Source organism: Coregonus clupeaformis, chromosome 14 (assembly GCF_020615455.1).
Source record: "Coregonus clupeaformis isolate EN_2021a chromosome 14, ASM2061545v1, whole genome shotgun sequence".
Taxonomy (NCBI): Eukaryota; Metazoa; Chordata; class Actinopteri; order Salmoniformes; family Salmonidae; genus Coregonus; species Coregonus clupeaformis.
Window position 1 is genome coordinate 13,383,100 of NC_059205.1, and position 24,567 is coordinate 13,407,666.

Below are 24,567 nucleotides of genomic sequence, written 5' to 3' on the forward strand. Positions count from 1 at the left end.
CTGGCAAATCTGGTGCAGTCCATGAGGAGGAGATGCACTGCAGTACCTAATGCAGCTGGTGGCCACACCAGATACTGACTGTTACTTTTGACCCCCCCTCTTTGTCCAGGGACACATTATTCAATTTATTTTAGTCAAAATCTGTGGAACTTGTTCAGTTTATGTCTCAGTTGTTGAATCTTGTTATGTTCATACAAATATTTACACATGTTACGTTTGCTGAAAATAAACGCAGTTGACAGTGAGAGGACGTTTCTTTTTTTTGCTGAGTTTAGGTAGGGCCTAGAGTTTTTCCTGGTGAGGAAAAACTCCAGATCCTATTATAGGATCATGACTGAGTGCAGGGATGTTTACCATGTAGTCAGTGTAAAGGTGAGTGTAATGGGATAGTGGCCCGATTTCATATAACCGCAAGACCTGAGTCTACATTTACTTTCAGAATAGCTACTGTAATATGACCCGCTCCAACCAAGTTCTCTTCTCTGTGGGGTTATTGAGCATTTCCTGCTCTACAGCAAATAAAAAGATCCCAAATCTATACCTGATATAAAGGGATTATGCAGCGACATGAAATCTGTTCGGAACCCACAGTATAAAAAGTGCATGGATGAGGCTTTTATAAAGGTCCTTGCATTGGAGATCACAGGGGAGGGGGGGACAGTATACCGTAGCTACCGGCCAATAAGGGAATACAAGACGTTGTTATTATTATTACATGAGCCTATGGGGCAAGTCCTATCATTGCAACTATATTCACAGTGCAACAGCATGCTTTTAAACAAGGACTATATAAAGGGCTCTATTCAATCTGTATTGCAGAAATTCTGCATTACAGCGATTGAAATTTAAAGGCAATGTTCCCGCGTTAGCGGAGACTGTATTCACGGTAAACGCTGCATATGTCGGCTCAATCGGAAATGACCAATACATTTTCTAGCGCGCAATCTGAAACGCTTCAGCGATACAGATTGAATAGAGCCCTAGGTCTACATTAGATCTCTATCAGTCTCTACATAATCAGACAGTGCGTGCCTCTTGTGTGTGTTCATTTGACACTAATTATTTTCCATCTTGCACAATCATTTCCCAATCACCTTTTTTTTTACTTGATTCTTTCTCCAATGTCACTGTTTTTGTTTCTCTAAATTGCATAATGAGTTGACTAGTATTCATCTCATCCTGCTATTCTAATGACTTCACCTCTCTCTCTCACTAGCTCTCCCTCAGGTACAGCCTCATTTCTAACCATGTCGGCCCCTCCCCCTCCCTCTCTCTCCATCTCTACACTTCTCACCATCCCCCGTCCTGTTTTTCCCTCCATAATTCATCTCCTTTATTATTTCCCCTCCCCTTTTCACCCCCCCACCCGCCCCTCTCTCAGTCCGTCTGGTGTGTCACATTGCACTGAGGTCATGGCAGGAGCGTGATTTCTGTCGGAGGATCTTGCTGCCCTTGTGTCTGCTCATCTCTCTGTACTGACCCCTGTCCCGGTCTCCTCGGCCGTAGTAGCGCGGCACCAGGCCAGCCAGGAAGCGCTTGGCCTTGCTGGTCAGGCTCTCCCTGCGCCCTGCCCCAGGGTCCCCCTCCGTCCAGCCCGGCCCGACGCAGTCGCCCCTGGCAGCCCTCACCGCTCCCTCCAGCAGTTCAGTGGTACCGTGGTCCAGGGAAGCAGACAGCTCCAGATACTGGCAGTCATACATCATGGCACTGGAGTGGGCCTCTGGAACAGGGAGCGATAGAGAGGGGTGGGGATGTAGAGAATAGAGATGCCATGTTTAGTGGAAAGGAAAAAATCTGATCAGATCAGCAGGGCTTATCCTAATATCTACTACATATAACAACTGATTGAATGGAGTCTTAACCTGATAAGAGTGAAATGAAAATAACATTGAATTGAATGGAGCTGAGCTGAGGCAGGGATGAGCCACAATGAGATCAGCGCAACATGAGATCATAGTGTAGTGGTGGCAGTGGCTGGCTCTGGCTGTGGCTCTGGGTGACGTGGAGATGTGAGGGTTGGCCACTGTTCTCTATGACTAAGCAGGGCCTCTGTGTCCCTCACAGCACTCCAACAGCAGATTCAGAGAGCAGGGATGAGACAAGATAAGGTGAGACAGAGGGGAGGGAGAAAGGTGCAGGGACAAAGAGGGAGAGAGGAGGGGAGGGGAGGGGAGGAGAGAGGAAGGAGGCGAGGAGAGGGAGAGGAGGGAAGGAGGGGAGGAGAGAGAGAAAGAGATTGAGTGCAGGGACAAAGAAGAAGAGAGGGAGAGAATGCAGAGTAAACAGCACATCGTAGCTGTCTGATGAAAACCTTGTAACTCAATTTGACTTTAGGACCAAGAACATGTATTTAAACAATTGTTTCATAATTGTTTGCTAATGGGGAAATATGGTCATTTTATTACATTTCCTGAAAAGTTTATGTTTTGGAGATGAGGTTTTCATCAGACAGCGACAACATGCAAAGAGCCGCTCAAGCAGATATCAATCAACAGCATTGTGTTATTAAAGATGGGAAAGCTTCACCCTCACAGCAAATGAATGAATAACATACTGTATACTGTGAGAGAAGGAGAGGGGAGAGAGAAATAAATGTCACCGTAATTCCATAAATACATTTTATGACCTAAACCAATCTCAACCACAAGCACCAAGCACAATATGAATGATGAGTTGTCCACCAGCCAGGCAAGTTCACTTCCTTACTCAGGCTCAAATATCGGTCAGGGAGTCAGGGCTCAGAATACCATAGATAGATGGATACCAAAGGCCTGTCAGAATGCAGAGGTAAGACAGATGTAGCATTTCTATATCGATGACCACATCATTACTGCAGTTCTCTCAGAGGGGGAATATGCTGAGCACGGGGGTAAGGAGCAGTATCCTAAGAATAACCCTCCTCTCTCCTTTCCTCTCTCTCTCTATTCATCTCGCTGACTGCATGCTGAACCCATGACTGAGCATGAGCTCATGCACAACACACACACACACACACACAGACACCTTTCCACTCTCTTCTGGTGGGCTGGACAACCTATACTAAAAAAAAAAGATTTCACCCAAAACAATAGGACTCACACACACACACTCACACAACCGTCCCCACTCAATCACTTTTATTCACATTCTCCTACACCAGTCCCTGTAGCATGGACATCCCAGGCATTTCTACTCTCTCCTCTCTGTTCAATCCCCTTATCACAGTTTTCCACACATGGCACAAGCAGTGTCACCCACACCACACTGAGAGAGTCGGGAGAGGTGTGAGAGTGTGGTTGCCGGCTGGTATCTTTAAGTGTGAGTGTGTGATTGCATGAATGCGTGCCTATGTGTGCTGGTAGAGGTACACGTGAAAAGCACACACACACACACACACACACACACACACACACACACACACACACACACACACACACACACACACACACACACACACACACACACACACACACACACACACACACACACACACACACACACACACACACACACACACACACACACACACACACACACACACACACACATTAAGATAGTGACGCCAGCCCTCTGCGCTAGAGAGATCATCCAAATAAAGTGGGGGAAGTCTCCAAAAACAACACAGAACAGGAGGCGAGGCATACAGCTGAAGTAACCCAGCAGGGGATGAGATAGGAGGGAGAGCTACGTGTCCATAAACACGTATACAAGTAGGTCGAGGTCACTGCTTTAATTGTGAACAGGTATGATTCAATAATAATACAAGGAAAACAACAACTAGGGGTTGTGGCCTATTTTCTGTTGCTTACTGTAGGCTATGTGACTATGGGTTTTGCATGGTAATTACGGATGAGGATACAGAGACATAAACATAGACAAAGACATTTCCACAAGAATAGATTCATGTGGTTCCAGAATCAACTTTGTGCATCATGTCAGAATGGAACAACGGTCCACAGAAACTGAACGTAGCCAACCTATTTCCCCGGCCCTAGAGAATGTGTGCTTTTCAATCCACTGGAAGCCATGTCGCAGTAAATCACTGAGCCAAACTGGTGCTTATGGGTTCATCCGGTAACAATAACATGGGTCCATTTTCTCTCCGATAAGGAGATTGCAATGGAAAACATTTCACTTCCCATATTGCTCCTCACAGCAGCCAGGAATTGATTTTTGGTGACCACAGATAAACTGTCTCTGGCTCTCAGATGGAAATACAGTTATAGGCGACAAATTGCATAATACAGAGGCACAGATTAGGCGGGCCATGATGACAGAGAGAAAGAGGAAAACGGTAGAAAGCAGAGACCAATTTTCATAGGAAAGGGAGGGAGCCATGCTGTGCTGAATGTTTAGAGGCACTGCCGGTGTTAAAATGACAATGGTTAGGAAAGGGTGGGGGTTCATAAGAAAAGGAGTTATGTATTGCATCTGTAAGTATGTATTTCATCCATTTTCATGCAATACTGTATTATCTTGCTGCTGGTGACTCTCAGATCCACCTCTACGCAGACGACAACATTTTGTATACATCTGGCCCTTCATTGGACACTGTGTTAACAAACCTCCAAACGAGCTTCAATGCCATACAACACTCCTTCCGTGGCCAACTGCTCTTAAACGCTAGTAAAACTAAATGCATGCTCTTCAATCGAACACTGCTTGCACCCGCCTGCCCGACTAGAATCACTACTCTCGGCGGCTCTGACTTAGAATATGTGGACAACTACAAATACCTAGGTGTCTGGTTAGACTGTAAACTCTCCTTCCAGACTCACATTAAGCATCTCCAATCCAAAGTTAAATCTAGAATCAGCTTCCTATTTCGCAACAAAGCCTCCTTCACTCATGCTGCTAAACATGCCCTCGTAAAACTGACTATCCTACCGATCCTTGACTTCGGCGATGTCATTTACAAAATAGCTTCCAACACTCTACTCAGCAAATTGGATGTAGTCTATCACAGTGCCATCCGTTTTGTCACCAAAGCCCCATATACTACCCACCATTGTGACTTGTACGCTCTTGTTGGCTGGCCCTCACTACATATTTGTCGCCAAACCCACTGGCTCCAGGTCATCTATAAATCCCTTCTAGGCAAATCCCCACCTTATCTTAGCTCATTAGTCACCACAGCAACACCCACCCGTAGTATGCGCTCCAGCAGGTATATCTCACTGGTCATCCCCAAAGCCAACACCTCCTTTGGTCGCCATTCCTTACAGTTCTCTGCTGCAAATGACTGGAACGAACTGCAAAAATCTCTGAAGCTGGAGACACTTATCTCCCTCACTATCTTTAAGCATCAGTTGTCAGAGCAGCGTACCGATCACTGCACCTGTACACAGCCCATCTGTAATTAGCCCACCCAACTACCTCATCTCCATATTGTTATTTTCATTGTTATTTATTTTGCTCATTTGCACCCCAGTATCTCTATTTGCACATCATCTTCTGCACATCTATCACTCCAGTGTTAAATTATAATTGTAATTATTTTGCACTATGGCCTAGTTATTGCCTTACCTCCATAACTTACTACATTTACACACACTGAATATAGATTTTCTATTGTGTTATTGACTGTACGTTTTGTTTATCCCATGTGTAACTCTGTGTTGTTGTTGTTTTTTCCGCACTGCTATGCTTTATCTTGGCCAGGTCGCAGTTGTAAATGAGAACTTGTTCTCAACTGGCTTACCTGGTTAAATAAAGGTTAAATAAATACAAATCTCTATGCACTGTACTGTACTGTAGGTGATCACCTGAGAATGGTGGCACAAGGTGGAAAGGAGAGACCAGTAGATTGATTGATAGGAGGTACATTATAAACCGCTCTAGTGATAATGGAGTGGGTGTGTGTGTCCCTACCCTCTGTGCTGATCTCCCGAGAGCGGACAAGGTCACTCTTGTTGCCCACGAGGATGATGGGAGTGTGGGGCAGTGACTCCCTGAGGATGAGGCGGAGCTGGGCGGTACGGTGGAAACTTCTCCTGTCTGTCACAGAGAACACCAGCACAACCACCTCACACTGCAGCGTGGACAGGTCCTACAACACCAAAACACACACAGAGAGTCATTAATGACAATGATACACACTTTGTCGCTGTCGGATGAAAACCTCTTATCTCCAAAACATAAACTTTTCAGGAATATTTTACCATTAACGAACACACATTTTCAAAACTTCCAAAGCTACTTTGAATACATTTTCTTGGTCTTAGAGCCATGAAATGTTCAGAGTACATTGAGGAGCGTTACTGCTTTCAATACATAAACAAAAAGAGCTAAGAGGTTTTCATCAGACAGCGACGACTTGTTCTTAATAACCTACTTTTAATTTGTATATTTCTTTGTGTGCATTTTTGTATTTACGTACTCTGCTGAGTGGACTGACAGGGGCTTTGTCCCAAATCCAACAACACATTGTGCCCTTGTGAACATCACTCTTCTGTTTGTGACTTCTGACCCTTTTAGCAGTGGCCTCTTCCCACTGAAGCACTGTTTCACTGGGCTTCAATTAATGTCTCCCTCCCTCTAGTCGTGGCCTGTATATTAAGCTTTGGCTCTGGAGGACAGGCCTCTCAGATTCACTCACTCAGACACACAGGAGAAGAGCTGCCTTCCTCCTCCTCTCCTGTGTCTGACTGTGTCTGTTTCTGTCTGTGTGCCCTACATCCACAAAACCATTCTAATATAGCTTTTAGCACTCTGAAGGTGAATTTCAGCCCTCTGGAGAGAGTCTCCGCCTGAAGAATTCACAGCTCCCACAAGCCAAAGAGGATTGCAGCTCCACAGCAGGAAATTCATGGTCTCCGGAACCCACTCCATCTCCCTCTGGAGGAGAGGGGAGCTAGCGGCATGGAAGTGAGCCTGGCCACCTGTCACCTTCTGGGCTGGGCGCGGGGGACGAGGAGGGGGAGGAGAGGGGAGCAGAGGGGGGAGTGGGACTACCGGGCTTTGTGGAGGGAGAGACAGACACTAATCTTTGTAAGCAGCGAAGAGAAACACGGCCACGTTGGAGATCGATTGGCGGCGTCATGACGGAGAGCTCTCCGGGGTAACTGTGAAGGGCTTTTCATCAGAGGGATGCTTGCTAACTCAACACTGTGTTTGTCCTCCTTTAGTCAGTCAGCTCCTCTCTGTTCTGTTTCACTGCTGCCGCTCTGGCCATCTGTCAGGGTATACAGCCTTCCCCTCACACACACAAATACACGTGCAAGTATACATACACACACACACACACACACACAGCTCACATGTGTACTACCCTCTCACATGCACACACCCATAAACATTAGGCGAGCTTGTGAGAGTCAGTTAACTTGTCACTTAGCGTATGTCACCATATATTCACCATACATTATTAAACTCCAGAGTAAAAGCCGTAAACAGCAACACAACTGCAACCTGACATTTATATCAGGAATTTCATTCAGTATGACGCGTAAATGCAATACAGAAAGACTGAATCTACGTGATATTTACTAGAGCAAATATTTTGTGAAGTTAAAAGTATTATTTCAAAAGGAAGCTGAGGCTGATATCCAGAACATTCCAGAAATACAGTTCACTTGTGTGTTTAGCCACTCTGATAAAGATTACTACAGAAAATACAATGTAATCCCTTTATAATAATGTCTCCCAGACAGTGTCATTGTCTGTCTTCTCCTTCTGTGTTAAACTATGAACTCTCTAGTACTATTACATCTATTTGCCCTAAAGCCACTTCTTTACAAAAACAAGATGAGTTATCAGAGCTCAAAGTAAAGCAGCTTACAGCCTGAACATGGAAATCAGTTCAGAAATCCCACCTCATAACATCTAAAACACACACATACACACACTTTCATGGAACACAAACAGGGACTGGGATTAAAGAGAAACTGTCCCTAAAAACCAACTTCTCCATTTGAAAATGGTCTATGTGGCATCGATATGAGTCAGAAACATTTATTATAGTGTAAAATGTACTACAAAATGTATATAGGATAAGATTTTGGTCATAAAGTCAGTCTCGAGACAAAACTAGCCAGTTATAGCATATTGTGTTGTAGGACAGCTGCGCTGACTCAAGACCGGGCATTCAACTGGCAGTTGATACCGTTTCCACGGTAACACGTCTTCACAAATCAATTTATTGGTCCTGTACACAGTTTAGCAGGTGTTATAGTGGTGCAGTGAAATGCTTATGTTACTAGCTGCTAACAATGCAGTCAAATATCAAACAATTAAAATGTAAAGAAAAATACAAAGATAAAAAAGGCAAGAAATCAAGAATGGCAGGACGAATCCAATTAACAAATCCAAATAGCACTATCAAAATGCACAAGATAAACTAAGAATGATATGTACAGCAGTAGTTATATTAGAGTGAGCTATGTCAAGAATCCAGTATATAAATAAATATGCGGTGTGTATAAACAGTGTAACAAAAATACAATGTCCAGTAGTATAAATATTTGAATAAGCTATGGTCGGGGATGCAGTACTTAAATACACAGTGTGAAACGGAAAGTGACCAGTGCTTCAATGTCTCTATAACATGGGACAGCAGCGTTGGCTGTTGGTGTGTGTGTGTGTGTGTGTATGAGGTGTGTGTGTGTGTGCTAGCTTGTGTGTGTGTTTTGTGTGAGTGAGTGTGCATTACCTGGCAGATGGCTAGAGATGTCTGTTCAACAGTCTGATGGCCTGGTAATAGAAGCTGTTTCTTAGTCTCTCACTGTTGGCTTTGATGCATCTGTACTGTCTCCGTCTGTCTGACGGTAGCCGAGTGAACAGTCCATGGCTTGGGTTAACGGAGGTCCATGATGATCTTCTTGGCCTTTCTTTGACACCGGGTGCTGTAGATGTCCTGCAGAGAAGGCAGCGTGGCCCTAGTGAGGCGTTGGGCTGTCTGCACCACCCTCTGGAGAGCCATGCGGTTGAGCGTGGCGCAGTTGCCATACCAGGCGGTGATGCAGCCCGACAGAATGCTCTCAATGGTGCATCTGCAGACGTTTGTGAGGGTCTTATGGGCCATGCCGAATTTCTTTAGTCGCCTGATGTTGTAGAGGCGCTGTTGCACCTTCTTCACCACAATGTCGGTGTGGCAAGACCAATTTCAGGTCCTCAGTGATGTGCACGCCAAGGAACTTGAAGCTTTTGACCCTATCCACTGCGGCCCCGTCGATGAGGATGGGGGCGTGCTCCCTCTTTGGTCGCCTCTTCTGTCTCATGGCGTGATGAAACTAAGTTGCAAGCTACCTTAATAAGGGGTTGTAGAATGAGTGTCTTATGAAACACAGTCCAGACTGGCTCTTGCTATCTTGCCATAACAGATTTGACAGAGAAATATCAGCTAGACTAGCTGCTGTCAGCTTGGCTAAACACAAGGTCAGCGCAGGCTTTAGCCTACACATAGAACTGAATTAGGGCGGCAGGTAGCCTAGGGGTTAAGAGTGTTGGGCCAGTAACCAAAGGTTCGAATCCCCGAGCCGACTACGTCAAAATACTGTCGATATGCCCTTGAGCAAGGCACTTAATCCTAATTGCTCCTGTACCTGGGGCGGCAGGTAGCTTAGTGGTTAAGAGCGTTGTGCCAGTAACCGAAAGGTCTCTGGTTCTAATCCCCGAGCCTACTAGGTGAAAAATCTGTCGATGTGCCCTTGAGCAAGGCACTTATCCCTAATTGCTCCTGTAAGTCGCTCTGGATAAGAGCGTCTGCTAAATAACTAAAATGTAAAATGTAGCTGACCATCTTGAGATGGCGAGTCAGTAAGGAGGGGAGAAGTCCTCAACTTCAAAACGTTGTTCTCTCCATATCAAAGATAGCTTAGCTTACCTCGCTGTACTCACTACTGTCCTTGTTTGTTGTGATTGAAAGACACACTCAAGAAACACCCACATCAAACCACACCCCCAAGACAACTCGTTTGGCTTCAGCAGAGAAACTGGATATAATGACGAGATGCTTTTCAAGCTCCCGCCTATTCCTCTCTTTGGATTGGTGGATACATCTCGTTATTTGAATATTCGATGAGGGGGGTTGACGTCAACCGCCTGTATTCAATGGAGAGTGAGATGCTAGCCTCATGAATATGGATAGACAGTTTTGAATTTCAACAGGGACAACTCTGATATAAAGTGTTTCTTCTCAAGGTTGCCGGGATGTCACGTGCATCACACTTATGTCAGTACACTTGTAACAACCTAAGCATTACAAAACTTCTATTAGATCAAATAAGCCTCATGTATCAAAATAGCAATTCATTTTTATCTTGACTAAATTTGAATACAAAAACTCCTCACTTGCTTAATAATTAATGATCTGCTTAACGTGATTTTGGGCGGAGTAAACCCTCTCCTCTTCCTCACTGGCTTCAGTCATGGCCGCTAGCATTTCTTAATGACCAAGCTTCGAAAGAAGGCCGAATTAGGAAGTTCAGTCGTTCTTTAAAGAAGATTTAAAAAATAAGTCCAGGGTCCAGATCGTCCAGCACCACAAGATAATAAAGTGACAGAATAAAATAGGTAAAGAGAAAGATGAATGGAGCAGGAGAGAGAGAGAGAGAGGAGTGGAGATAGAGATATATAGGCCCAGAGACCTTCCTCTGGTTGAGGAGTCAAAATCTGATAATTGGATGTAGCTCTTTAGTGTAGCTGAGTGCTGGGTTGGTTTCTTGGGGCTGCATTGAGGCGCCACACCCCTCTGGACAAGCATTAGAGGTCAGCTCCGGCTGTACACACATGCAGCATAGACACACAACAATAGATACTGACCGCTCTGTACAGACATACATAAGACTGCTCTACATACACAAATATACAAGTCTACAAACTGACCTCGCTACACTGCAGAACTGCCACCTCCCTTCACACATACACAACGATATAGACTGACTTCTCTACACAAACAAAAACAATGCAGAATGACCAGTCTACACAAATGCACGACAACAGCCTGTCACAACAACCAGGCTACACACATACAGAACAACAGAATGACCTGTCTACATAAATACGCAACAGTGCAGCCTAACAAATACACACATCACTGTAAAGACAAATATCTCTTCACAAATACCTGTACACACCACTGCACACTGACCTCTCTATACAGACACAAAACACATCCCTAAATCCTTACTAGAAAATATGATTTTACACACCACAAGACTTGACCCTCCACAGATAAACACAACATCACACACTCTAAAAACCACACACCACAGAATCACACACATCCTTGTCTCCGTACAAAATGGCTAACACACTATATATACAAAAGTATGTGGACACCCCTTCAAATTAGTGGATTCGGCTATTTCAGCCACACCTGTTGCTGACAGGTGTATAAAATCGAGCACACAGCCATGCAATCTCCATAGACAAACATTGGCAGTAGAATGGCCTTCCTGAAGAGCTCAATGACTTTCAACGTGGCACCGTCATAGGATGCCACCTTTCCAACAAGTTAGTTCGTCAAATTTCTGCCCTGCTAGAGCTGCCCCGGTCAACTGTAAGTGCTGTTATTGTGAAGTGGAAACGTCTAGGAGCAACAACAGCTCAGCCGCGAAGTGGTAGGCCACACAAGCTCACAGAACGGGACCGCCGAGTGCTGAACCGTGTAAGAATGTTCTGTCCTCGGTTGCAACACTCACTACAGAGTTCCAAACTGCCTCTGGAAGCAACTTCAGCACAATAACTGTTCGTCAGGAGCTTCATGAAATCAGTTTCCATGGCCGAGCAGCTGCACACAAGCCTAAGATCACCATGTGCAATGGCAAGCGTCGGCTGGAGTGGTGTAAAGCTCACCGCCATTGGACCCTGGAGCAGTGGAAACGCGTTCTCTTGAGTGATGAATCACGCTTCACCATCTGGCAGTCCGACGGACAAATCTGGGTTTGGCGGATACCAGGAGAACGCTACCTGCCCCAATGCATAGTGCCAACTGTAAGGTTTGGTGGAGGAGGAATAATGGTCTGGGGCTGTTTGTAATGGTTTGGGCTAGGCCCCTTAGTTCCAGTGAAGTGAAATCTTAACGCTACAGCATACAATGACATTCTAGACGATTCTGTTCTTCAAACTTTGTGGCAACAGTTTGGGGAAGGCCCATTCCTGTTTCAGCATGACTATGCCCTAGTGCACAAAGCAAGGTCCATACAGAAATGGTTTGTTGAGATCGGTTTGGAAGAAGTTGACTGGCCTGCACAGAGCCCTGACCTCAACCCATCGAACACCTTTGGGATGAATTGGAACGCCGACTGCGAGCCAGGCCTAATCACCCAACATCAGTGCCCGACCTCATTAATGCTCTTGTGGCTGAATGGAAGCAAGTCCCCGCAGCAATGTTCCAACATCTAGTGGAAAATCTTTCCAGAAGAGTGGAGGCTGTTATAGCATATGGGGGACCAACCCCATATTCATACCCATAATTTTGGAATGAGATGTTCGACAAGCAGGTGTTCACATACTTTTGGTCATGTAGTGTATGTACTGGCCGACTTCAACTGACCTCAGAGTCCATCCAAGGTTTTCTAGCATAAATATTACACTTAACAGTTATCAAATGATTATGGACACCTCCAGCAGACATACAGTGTATTTTGAGAGGCTTACTGGTGTAGTAATGAATGGCTCCACACTGAGATCCATTCACTCACAGCTGGCTCAGACCTTCAGCATGGAGAAAGCCTGGTGGTGAATACAGATGAATAGCCTGTCATTAGAGAGAGGAAGTACTAGAGAGCCAACCCACAGCCATCAAAACACCTTGGCCCCTCCCATTCACCGTGAAAGATGGTGGCTGATTGGCTGTGTGAATGATGTACACAGAGAACGACCAATGGTACATTAAATGTAACATGTACAGAGGAAATCCTTGGCCTGTCAGGTCACGGCCAAGCATGCACTGGCTATTTTAGGAAGCTGGATGACTTATTTAAGCAATTCTTCTCCCTGACGTCAAGAGCACTCCAAGTCCCATGGCTAGCTGAAGAGATGCTCGGAGAGCCGCTGTGTGTGTGTGTAGACGCTCTGAGCGCTGTGTACTCTGTGAAATCTTCTGTGATGATATAGCTGGATGACTGTGAGAGCTGCCTACAGTGTGTGACTCGGTTGCTTTGACATTGAGGAAAGTGCAACTTGAGTAACAGCAGGTGTGAATCAGCTGGGAATCAAGGAACCACAATAAATCACCATATACAGTAGTTATCTATTTTTTTTTTGTATCCGATAAAATACCCAACTATAATTAGCTGGGTTATGATGAAGTACTGTACATGAAGCTAAAATAAAACCAATGTTTTCCCCGGGGAGCCAGAAGCTTTGCAGCCCAATGCTTCTACATGATTTGATCCATGTGGGGGATTTGTTCAGTCCACTGGTCACCATGGTAACCTGGGGAGGGTGGGGCACTCATGGAATAGGGGACTAGCTCAGGACTCTGGAGCTAGTCAAAGTCCTCAGAGGTCATCGCACACTGCACACACACACACTGCTCTGCTGCTCCTGTCAGTGTCAAGGGTCATTTCATTTGATGGGAAGCTTGTCGTGGCATAAGCATAAGCAGTGAAAGGAGGGTGTGTGTGACAGCGCGTGTGTGTGTGCATGCATATGTGTCTATGCGTGTGTGTGTGTGTGTGTGTTGGGGGGGAGAGGGAGCTGGTCCAGTCCCCTCTCTCTCTGCTGCTGCTGGGCTGGAGCAGCTCCAAATCCCGCTGGCCTGCTTATGTTGCCATGGCTTAATACCAGCGCTTGCATTAACACGCAGAGAATAACAAATGTAATTGACTTTCAGAGAGACTTAACTTCAACAAAAAAGGGTCAGTTCTGAGTATGAAAGGGAGCACACAAAAGAGAGTGAGCGGGAGATGGATTTTGAGATGACGACACAGCTGTAGGAAAGAGGTCAACTCGGGAAGAGATGTAGCGAGGAGAAAGAGAGAGAGAGAGGTACTGGAGAAAGGGAGACCAGACAGATATAAAGAAGTGAAAGATATTGCGAAATGCCTTTAAATGGAGTTCCCCTGAGCTAGGTTTAAATAATTCAGACTTAGTAAATCAAGGAGGACTCCTGAGGGCTATCCTACAATGCAAGCTAGATCTTCTGAGGGTTTTTGTAAAGCTAGCCAGCTTCAGTTAGTTTCACATTCCAGCTCAGGCTTCATCCGTATTGATAGATATTGCTCGTCGCTTTTTTCCCCATCGATACAATAATTTATTAAGTCACACTAAAGTTTTACTCTGCGTGAAGTTTCAAATGCATTCTGTCATTACTAAATGTGTAATGTGATAGGTATTTCAACAATACTATTAAAAAATAACAAATAACATTTGATTAATAAAATATTGAATCACTTGTCTTCCTCAAATGAAGGGGATGATGACGCAATCTTTGTGAGCGGGAGGGAATCTGATTTCATTGGTCCTCAACTCACGGCTCAGACACTTCATTCAGGATAAATGGAGTTAGCCCTGAGAAATTTACCTGGCTAAAAGGTGGTACCTGTTATCCCGAGTTGAAATCAGAGTTGACAAAAGTTACTTCGCTAACTCCTCAAACCAGGTACGCTGGACATCTGGTATAGAGACAGACTAGGAACTCGATTCAATCCACATCGCAGAAGTTCAGTGCTATAGCGCAATTAAAATGTAAAGGCAATGTTCCCGCGTTCGCAGAGACTGCATTCATGGTAAACGCTGCATATGACGACTCAATCGGAAATTACCTTTCAATTCCAATCGCGCTATAGCGCTGAACTTCCAAGATACGGATTGAATCGAGCCCTAGGTCCCGTCGCTGTATACACAGCACTGCACTGACCGTACCATCATCACAGAAGGCTTTTACATGGTTCATATTATACTATTACTGTGTGCACTTTGTCATAATGAAATCCTCAGTGACACACACACCACATAACACAGATGAGCCTTAAAGCAGCTGTGCTCCACTACCCTCATTATAATTCACTGAATACGACAAAACATCTCATTCAAAGCACATTCAAAATCACTTTCAAATTGTGCCTTAAGTGAGATGACTGTACGCATTCAGGCTATTTGTAATAGGTAATGAATAGAAGAATTGGCATGATCGCCCTACAAATATCTGCAGCAAATCACATGAATGAAAGCAATTTCAAGTTTTGTAAGTGAACATTTTAAATAAAAAAGGGTAAGAAAAAAAACGGTCTGCCACTGCCTCAGGGTGGCTACATACACTCACACACGTAGGGTTGCACAATTCTGGGAACTTTCAAAACATTCTCTGGTTTCCCGGAATCCCGGTTGGAGGATTTCCAGAATAAGGAGGGAATAAGTAGGATGTCCAGTGTCCTCCAACCAGGATTTCTGCAAGCCCAAGGATTTTATTTAAAGTTCCCGGAATTCTGCAACCCTACGCACGCACGCACCCACACGCACACTCTTCCTGACATTTGAAAGAACTCAAAAAACAACTTTTAGAGAGAGGTGGTATAACACATACACATTAATAGAATGTCAGTGTAGAGAGTGCAATAAATAGCTCACCTGTTTCCAGTTGTCATAAATGATGACTGAACTCTCCTCATCGTCAACTGACACTGTGCGGTTGTAGCCTTCTCCTGGAAACAAACATGCTTGTCACAAACACATACAGTACATCAACATAGTGACACTCAAACACATAGGAACACAAGCTCAAAAAACGCATTGAAGTGGATATACAGTACTGGGAGTCATTCAGCCCATTTGGACTGGTCCAGTTAACCTGGGCCCATACCTGGTATTACACAATGACAGCCTGAGGAGTTGTCACAGATCTGGGACACGGTTATTGTAGATTACAGTAGGGTGCCCCAGATAAAACATTGAGGTTACAGAAAGAGCTAAATACAAGAAAACACCTTGACTCTCCATGCGGCCTAGGATCTAAATCCTGTGTGGATTGCCTCTTCGTGACATGTCTCTGGCAGCACCTCCTACAGAGCAGTGTGCCCATCACTTTGCTGGAGCATTGATTGATTGAGTATTTGTCCCAAGACTGGTGTTATTATTACCCTGACCTTCAAGACAGCATAATGACACACAGTGCTGACGAATGGTGATTTGTCTTGTCATCTCTCAGCCTTGAGAGTGCACTCAGAAAATGGGAAAAGTAACTTTCAACATCACGACTCAGAATGCTGTTGATCTTTTGTGGCAGCTGACATCAGGCAATTGACATAAAGTAGATACCATGTGCACACTGCACACACACACTCCAACGCACAAGCACGCACAAGCACGCACGACACATACATACACACACACACACACACACACACACAGAATAACTTTACCACAGGCTGTTTCAGAGTCCACAGACATTGAGCTGTCTGACATTCCAGCCAGGGCCAGAGACAGCGCTGATTTTCCAACCCCATTCTGCCCAAGTAGTACGATCCTTATAGCACTCCCATGATACCCCTCCGACGCTTGACTAAATGATTCATCCTGGCAAAGGGTGTCACTGATTGGTAGCGTGGCCGGTTCGTCAATCCCTGGTATCCAATCATGGTCCTCTGATACAGCCTCCTCCCGCCTCAGCTGGTGCTTGATTGGTAGAGGTGTGCTTCCTCTTCTCAGAGGGGGAGCGGTGGTGAGAAACATACTGTACTGAGAGAGACAAGAATGGTAGTGAGTAAAAGACAGGAAAGGTAGTGAGTACACACCCCAATGGACATGGCCCTTATGAGAATGAAGCTGAGAGCATGTTAATACAGGAGAGGAAGTGTTACATGTGACAAAAATAGTTGATACAGTAGGCCTACTACTATGGAGACACGTTTGGGAAACTCTGCTGTACAGCATAGTACAGTGACTGATGGGACTCTGGGCTGCATTAGCAGAAAATAGGTCAAAACATTAATGTCCATGACCCCTCCTCCCTCCCATCCCTTCATGTCACACACACGTACAGTAAGCACGCACAGTATAGAGACTTCACTGCTCTCTGATTTCAACAACACTAAGGGCCGCTTAGGATAACACAGCCAACAGTCTGCCTTAAACAAAAGCATTACTGGGAGCGTTCAGTGTGTGTACAGCACCAGGTCAGTCAGATGGCCGCCATCAATATTAATACAGCAATTAGTCTAGGTGGAGCACTCACCCTGTGAGCCAACAACCAGCCAACAGAGAGCCAGGAGCAGGTGTGCCTGTGGTTGAGCTAGAAGCTCCACTCCACTCAGTGACACACAGGGATAGAGTGTACTGCTGGACTCAGGCACAGAACCAATTAGACTAATTGAAAGGGTCTAATGAATTAATCATGGACAAGGAGACTCAGGGGAGGGATAAAGAAAGACACAGAGAAGATTCTGTGACAAGGGAGAGGGGAGCATGTCATCAGCTAATCTCACCCTGACTGACTGACAGGTGATAACTAGGGTAAACAGTAAAACATAGAGCACATGAGGCAATAACAAATATTACAGTACAGACGTGTAAAGGCAATGCTTTGTTGCTATATTTCTGTTTGCTTCTGTTATTAATATTACCACTGTAGAACATCAATTAGCCTACTCTTGCCTCTAGGCTACTATGGTGTTGCCCCTATAGTGCAATAATTAGGCCCACTATTATTTCACCCACTGGTGTTCACATTTTAATTGCAGTGTTGGAATTCCACGTTTAGAGTAATTATACTGCAACAACATACTAATGATAACATTAATTAGGTTAATTTATTCTAAAAGAGAGAAACAAATACTCATTGATGTTGGCCTACATACTGTACATTTCACAACTGAGTGTCCGCACCTTTTGAAGATGACAGACGAGGGGGATAGTGTGAGTTGTGAACATCAACAAAGTGACAGTGTTTCCACTAAAGAGGATGTGTAGCCTACAGCGCACCGGTGTGTAATAATTCAATATAGCCTACTGAACTCAAAGAAAACGTTTGGTCACACATAAACAGCGAGGTGATGCTGAAAAAATGTCTGTCACCTTACCTGGTCTGTCATCGTGTTCAATTCTTCCTCTATTTTTCACAAAGAACGTGTTTAACTGCGACCATCACTATCTATGTCAAGTCATTTGCGATCGCAGCTCACTAGTGCTTCTCTAGACAGTCACAACGGGAAGTATAGATGCGGGTGAACAAAAGAAGCGCATCTAATATCAATTAACATTGCGAAACCATTTTTCGGCGCAATTAAGTCCTCCAGAAGTCCCTTGGTCTCGATGTGTAGATTTTAATTGAAGAAGAATGCAACGCATGTGTCTAGGTGGCCTGCCCTACACCTGCTCCTGGGAGTGTTATGACTAAGCGGCTTTTCTCGTGCACCGAAAAAAAACCTTTAGCACGCCCCCTCCTCATCCCCTCCTCTTGTCCCACGTCCAAGAATGCGCTCCAGTGTATACCTGAGTTTCACAGTGCATCTCTCTCTCTCTCTCTCTCTCTGAATTGTATACCTGAGTTTCACAGTGCATCTCTCTCTCTCTCTCTCTCTCTCTCTCTCTCTCTCTTCCCCCTCTATCTCTCTCTCTCGCTCTCTCTCTCTCTCTCCTCTTTCTCTATTTTACTAGAATAAGTATGCATCAGGGCCGCGTCCTTGACTGAGAATATGTATTGTCTTGGCTGTCACTGCCTGCATTACCTGACCGCTCTCCCAAAAAATCTTCCACGCCTTTCGGAGTTGACATAGGCCTATACCAGTTCTAACAAATTGCTGACCTGACCATCTATTCAAAACGGTTGGCTTTAAATGGCGCATTTCATTTAATGGAACCGGGAGGCGTTCTGCCTCCGTTGATTGTTCGGGCCGCTGGAGGGAAGCAAAGTACAATTTTCTGGAGAATGTTTGTGATGGAAATTGAGTAGCATTTTCATGCTCCAAGCAACATCTAAATTTAGTGAATTGCTCTGATATGGTGACTGTGAACTCATATGAACCTATTGGTCCTCATCCATTGGATATTAGAAGCTGCATCAATTTATGATCATATTATTTATGACTGTGTCATTCGGGGGCTTAGGCTATAAGGTTATATGACCTTATAACCTTATAGTGGTTTGTACTCCCATGACTCACCCTGTATCTGTGGTGATCCTGTATCCGGCTGGTTATTAGACCGGGGCGTCTATACACCTTAAGACTGTGTTAGCCCACTAATCTAAAGCCTGCAGGCATTTTCTCTGAGAGATAACACAGGTCTGCAGGTCTCAGGCAAGGTGAAGTTACTTATCACATGAACAACGTTTCACTGAACCACCTCCAACACACTCACTACACAAAAGGGATAATTAACAAGAGCCCCAGTCACTCCTTGTGGTTGATTGTTAGATACTCGCGTGGCTGATAAAGCAATTTCCTGTGTCTGTCTATCTCTCTGTCTGTCTGGGCCCCAGCCTCAGCAGCAGTGGTAGCGAGGCAACATGTACTGGTTAGAGGAAGACTGATGCGGACTGAATGAGGACGGAATGCGGACTGGGAGACGAGCTAGCACTCCTCAATGGGCCAGTGGAGATGAGCTTTAATCTGCAGACTTTAATTAAGTCTCATCAAAACATCAGAGCGAGAGCCGTGTGTGTGAGAGAATCACAGTGCAGACAAATCACTGAGATAACTGCGCTCATTAACGGCAAGCTCAGCCTGACAAAATGCTGCCTGCTCCATATTAATGGGCTGCTAGGATTATCAATAGTGTACAGCATGTTTCCAGCCCGTGCCCGTTCCACCGGTGCCTGGTCCGGCACCGGTCAGCTGCTCCACTCCGGAGCCAGAGCAGTCCGCTCCACCGGTGCCTGATCCAGTGCCGGTCAGCTGTTCCACTCCGGAGCCAGAGCAGTCCGCTCCACCGGTGCCTGATCCAGCTCCGGTCAGCTGCTCCACTCCGGAGCCAGAGCAGTCCACTCCACTGGTGACTGATCCAGCTCCGGTCAGCTACGCCACTCCGGAGCCAGAGCAGTCCGCTCCACTGGGGAAAACCAGCTCCGGTCAGCGGCTCCACTCCGGAGCCAGAGCAGTCCGCTCCACCGGTGCCTGATCCAGTGCCGGTCAGCTGTTCCACTCCGGAGCCAGAGCAGTCCGCTCCACCGGTGCCTGATCCAGCTCCGGTCAGCTGCTCCACTCCAGAGCCAGAGCAGTCCACTCCACCGGTGACTGATCCAGCTCCGGTCAGCTGCGCCACTCCGGAGCCAGAGCAGTCCGCTCCACTGGGGTCCAGCCCAGCTCCGGTCAGCGGCTCCACTCCGGAGCCAGAGCAGTCCGCTCCACCGGTGCCTGATCCAGCTCCGGTCAGCGGCTCCACTCCGGAGCCAGAGCAGTCCGCTCCACCGGTGCCTAGTCCAGCTCCGGTCAGCGGCTCCAGTCCAGAACATGACGTCAGCCCCTCTCCAGGTTCGGGGTCTCCCACACCAGGGTCCAGACAGGGCCTGGCGTATCGTGGGAGGAAGGAGAGGGGAAGCAACGCGCCAAGGTCCAGACCAGACCAGGGGCGCAACAGGGAGGCGGAGAGTGAGAGGTCATCACGCCCCGAGCCGGATCCGCCTCCGAGGCGGAATGCCCACCCGGCCCCTACCCTGTTATGTTTATGTTGGGAGGGGGGGGGTACTGTCACGCCCTGACTCAGGGGACGCTTAAATGTTGAGTCAGGGTGTGTATATTCTTTGTTGTGCGTTTTCTATGTTTATTATCTAGAATGTGTATTTCTATGTTGGCCGGTGTGGTTCCCAATCAGAGGCAGCTGTCGCTCGTTGTCTCTGATTGGGGACAATACTTAGGCAGCCTATTGGCACTGTCTAGTGGTGGGATCTTGTTCCGGGTAAGGTTTGTTGTATGTACAACCTTAGGACTTCACGTTTCATTTGTTTGTTGTTTTATCGTGTGTTTATTCAGTGTAAATAAACATGTACGTATATCACGCTGCGCCTTGGTCTGACCCGTCATTAGACGAACGTGACACCATGTGAGAGACGCAGACTTGGTCTGAACCTTTAAGTCTTTACTGACGACTCATCTCTTCAGTAGGTCCTATGATTGAGTGTAGTCTGACCCAGGGGTGCGAAGGTGAACATCAAGGCACTGGAGCGGCGAACCGCACTTGCTGTCTCTGCCTGGCCGGCTCCCCTCTCTCTACTGGGATTCTCTGCCTCTGACCCTATTATGGAGCCTGAGTCACTGGCTTACTAGTGCTTTTCCATGCCCTCCGTAGGAGGGGTGTGTCACTTGAGTGGGTTGAGTAACTGATGTAATCTTCCTGTCTGGTTTTGCACCCCCTCGGGCTCATGCGGTGGAGGAGACTAGGGTTAGTCTGTTATATCTGGTGTAATTCTCCTGTCTTATCTGGTGTCCTGTGTGAATTTAAGTATGCTCCATCTAGTTCTCTCTCTCCCTCTCCTCCCGGAGGACCTGAGCCCTAGGACCATGCCTCAGGACCACCTGGCCTGATGACTCCTGGCTGTCCCCAGTCCACCTGGTCGTGCTGCTGCTCCAATTTCAACTGCGGCTATGGAACCCTGACCTGTCCCGGACCTGCTGTTTTCGACTCTCTCTCTCTCTCTCTACCGCACCTGCTGTCTCGACCTCTGAATGCTCGGCTATGAAAAGCCAGCTGACATTTACTCCTGAGGTACTGACCTGTTGCACCCTCTACAACCACTGTGAGTATTATTTGACTAACAAAATCAACATTTGACCCCTGGAGGTCAGGGCCCCTGGGCCCGGTCGGTATTCGTCCATGATAACCGGCTAGACTAATTTACTAATCTAAAAATTGTTAGCTGACATGGCTAATTGAGTGGCTGCTTATGCAGCCACTGCTGATAAGAAAAACTGCTGATACACAACCAAATTCTGAACTTGCACCTTGTGTATTCTACTATTCTAACTCTCAACAGTAAGTTAAGACCCCAACTGAGCTGATGTCGCTCATGCCTGGAGCTGTCCCTGTTTGGAAGTAAATGTTCCATGTCATTGCGCTGTTAGATTACACTGGGATTTGAACGTTCTCTCAGACTGAATTTCAGTGCAACTGAAACACGCACGCCAAGCACACGCACGCACGAACTCACTGATGCACACCTACACACACACACACAAAGTCAAAACAACTGATTAGCCTATCTAATCAGCCTTAAGCTAAAGTGATTCCAACCTTCCCAATGAATTTTAAATCAGACTTTTGCTGTCTCTCAATATGAATTGCCTAACGTCCAAATCCAATTACCTTGGAGAGTCTGTTTGTCAAACCAAGCCACTTTAAATCCATGGGATGCCCTTTGTGCTGTATTATTAGACCAGACCCAAGTGTGGAGATTGCTCCTCTTGTCCCTGTACATTTAATGAGTTATTTTGTCCAAAACAAGACACTTTCTATCAGCGCTCATAAGTCGAGGAACGTCTTTCATCAAGGTTACTATGCCGACTGAAAGCCTAACAAATAGCCTATATGACATGCTGTTTGTGTGTGCATAATATGCCATTTAGCAGACGCTTTTATCCAAAGCGACTTACATTCATGCGTGCATACATTTTTTTTTTGTGTATGGGTGGTCCCGGGGATCGAACCCACTACCTTGGCGTTACAAGCGCCGTGCTCTACCAGCTGAGCTACAGAGGACCACTTATGTGTGTGTGTCCTCTGTGTGTTGCCTGTGTGTCATAGGGCTTAGTAATGGGGTTATGGGTCTATATTTCCTGCAGTAATCCAGTGGATATGATGTAATAAACCCCCACAGAGCCTAGCTACCAGAGGAGGGGAGTCCTTATTTCATCCTGAACACGAACCTCATTCTCTATACCACAGGAGGCTGCTGAGGGGAGGACGGCTCATAATAATGTATGGAATGGAGCGAAGGGAGTGGCATTGAACACCTGGAAACCATGTGTTTAATGAACTTGATACCGTTCCACTGATTCCGCTCCGGCCATTACAACTAGGCCGTCCTCCCTAATTAAGGGGCCACCAACCTCCTCTGCAATATACTGTATATCTTCCTCATCCACTGCTCACTTCACTACCATTTTGTTCTGTGTTCAATGAAAGCTCCACAGGGATTTCAGTTTATTATATATACAGTACTTGGATAGGTCTTGCCTATATATTGGGTCCCTGAAGTGAGATAGAGTAGAGGGGAAATGAACTATTACGGTGGGTTGGTAGTTCAAATCCCCAGAGAGAACACTGTTCTAATGGAGTGGCCAAAAGGTTACTGGCCTGGATTGGTTTAGGGAGAACTCCAATGTATAAAGCATGACCAATGTGTTATGTGCAGCCAGTCTCGAAAGTAAGATTTCAAACACATTTAGAATAATTTATTTTGTCAATAATACATTCAAAGGCACATTTATTTTTCCTTTTGTTAACATATTGAACAGTCACATATACACTGAATTCATACCTCTTCACTCTTATACTGTAAATTAAAACACAATATTTTCCCCTTAAGATTATGCACAGCATGCAATTAAAGATGACATCCTTAATGGTGAAACTGCCACGGCTGTTTGAAATATTACAACCACAAAGAAGATACTGCAAAAAATGAACACTGTTTATTTCACTCTGACATCATTGCACACACTTTAGAACAGCAGCTGTGTACTGCACGATGAGCAACGCTCCCAAGCTCTGCTTCGTCAACAAAACAAAGACAATAATAAGCCCATGGGGGCACGGTAAGATGAAGGAGCAATGCTAAGTACACTTATTTTTTTATATTTTAGTCATTTAGGAGATGCTCTTATCCAGAGTGACTTACAGTTACTGAGTGCATACATTTTGCATTCTGGCCCCCGGTGGGAAACTGAGCTACAGGGGACCTACTTATCTCAGTATTGTTCAGGATTGTTTGTATTAGGGGAGAGTGGGGTAAGCTGAGCCAAAGAGTTAATTGAGCCACCCCTTGTTTCTAGGAAACCGTACACAAAATGATTCTGTGAAAGAGGAAAGCACATGGAAAAAGTGGTAAGCAAGTTAGATCCCAAAAAGTCAAATGAATTTATTGTGTTATAGGTTTGATGGTGCTTGTATCTAAACCAAAGTGGATCATTTTAAGATTGTTTTAAACATCAGTTGGGGTCTTTATAAGCTACAACACGAGGTACTAAACCTAGCATGAAAGTGCATCCTTGTAGCTGTGTTGGCTAATATAGTCAAAATGTTTGCCTTGGGTAAATTGAGACAATGGCCACCATACCCCATACAAATTCTGATGATATTTTGTCCGTTTTATGCATAATATGCATAGAATTGTTTTGCAATGTGTCTGAACTCAAGATAGTGCATTTGTACTATTACAGAGCAGACATCATCATGCCCCATGTAGACAAATGTAAAACAAGCAGGGGTCTAGCCCCCCTTGAGGTTCTTGAGAGAGCAGCTAAGGAAGTGAGAGAAGGGAAGAAAAAAAGAAGTCCAATCGAGCAGCAGCGAGGGATGACAAAATAGACTGAATGATACTGAAGAGGTACTGTACAAAGAAAACAAACATGTACCTGTGCGAAAGAGAGGCTATGATATAGTAGCAGAGGCACACAAGGTCTTATCTGATGACATGGAGTCTGAGATTGCTAAATGTATCAAGAATTTTGCGGACCAGTTTTATGGGCTTAGTAGCCTCAAATGCAGAGA

At 45.6% G+C, this 24,567-nt stretch overlaps 1 protein-coding gene across 1 annotated transcript; it reads right to left on the reverse strand.

Annotated features, from left to right (window-relative positions):
- Nucleotides 1-1,377: 1,377 nt before the first annotated feature.
- Nucleotides 1,378-18,402, reverse strand: LOC121581116 (GTP-binding protein REM 2). Its single transcript, XM_041896505.2, has 5 exons — nucleotides 17,943-18,402; nucleotides 16,287-16,602; nucleotides 15,496-15,569; nucleotides 5,851-6,028; nucleotides 1,378-1,720 (listed from the first exon to the last, which is right to left on the reverse strand). Exons 1-5 carry the CDS (start codon nucleotides 17,952-17,954, stop codon nucleotides 1,395-1,397), a joined length of 906 nt encoding a protein of 301 aa, XP_041752439.1. The 5' UTR covers nucleotides 17,955-18,402; the 3' UTR covers nucleotides 1,378-1,394.
- Nucleotides 18,403-24,567: the final 6,165 nt, after the last annotated feature.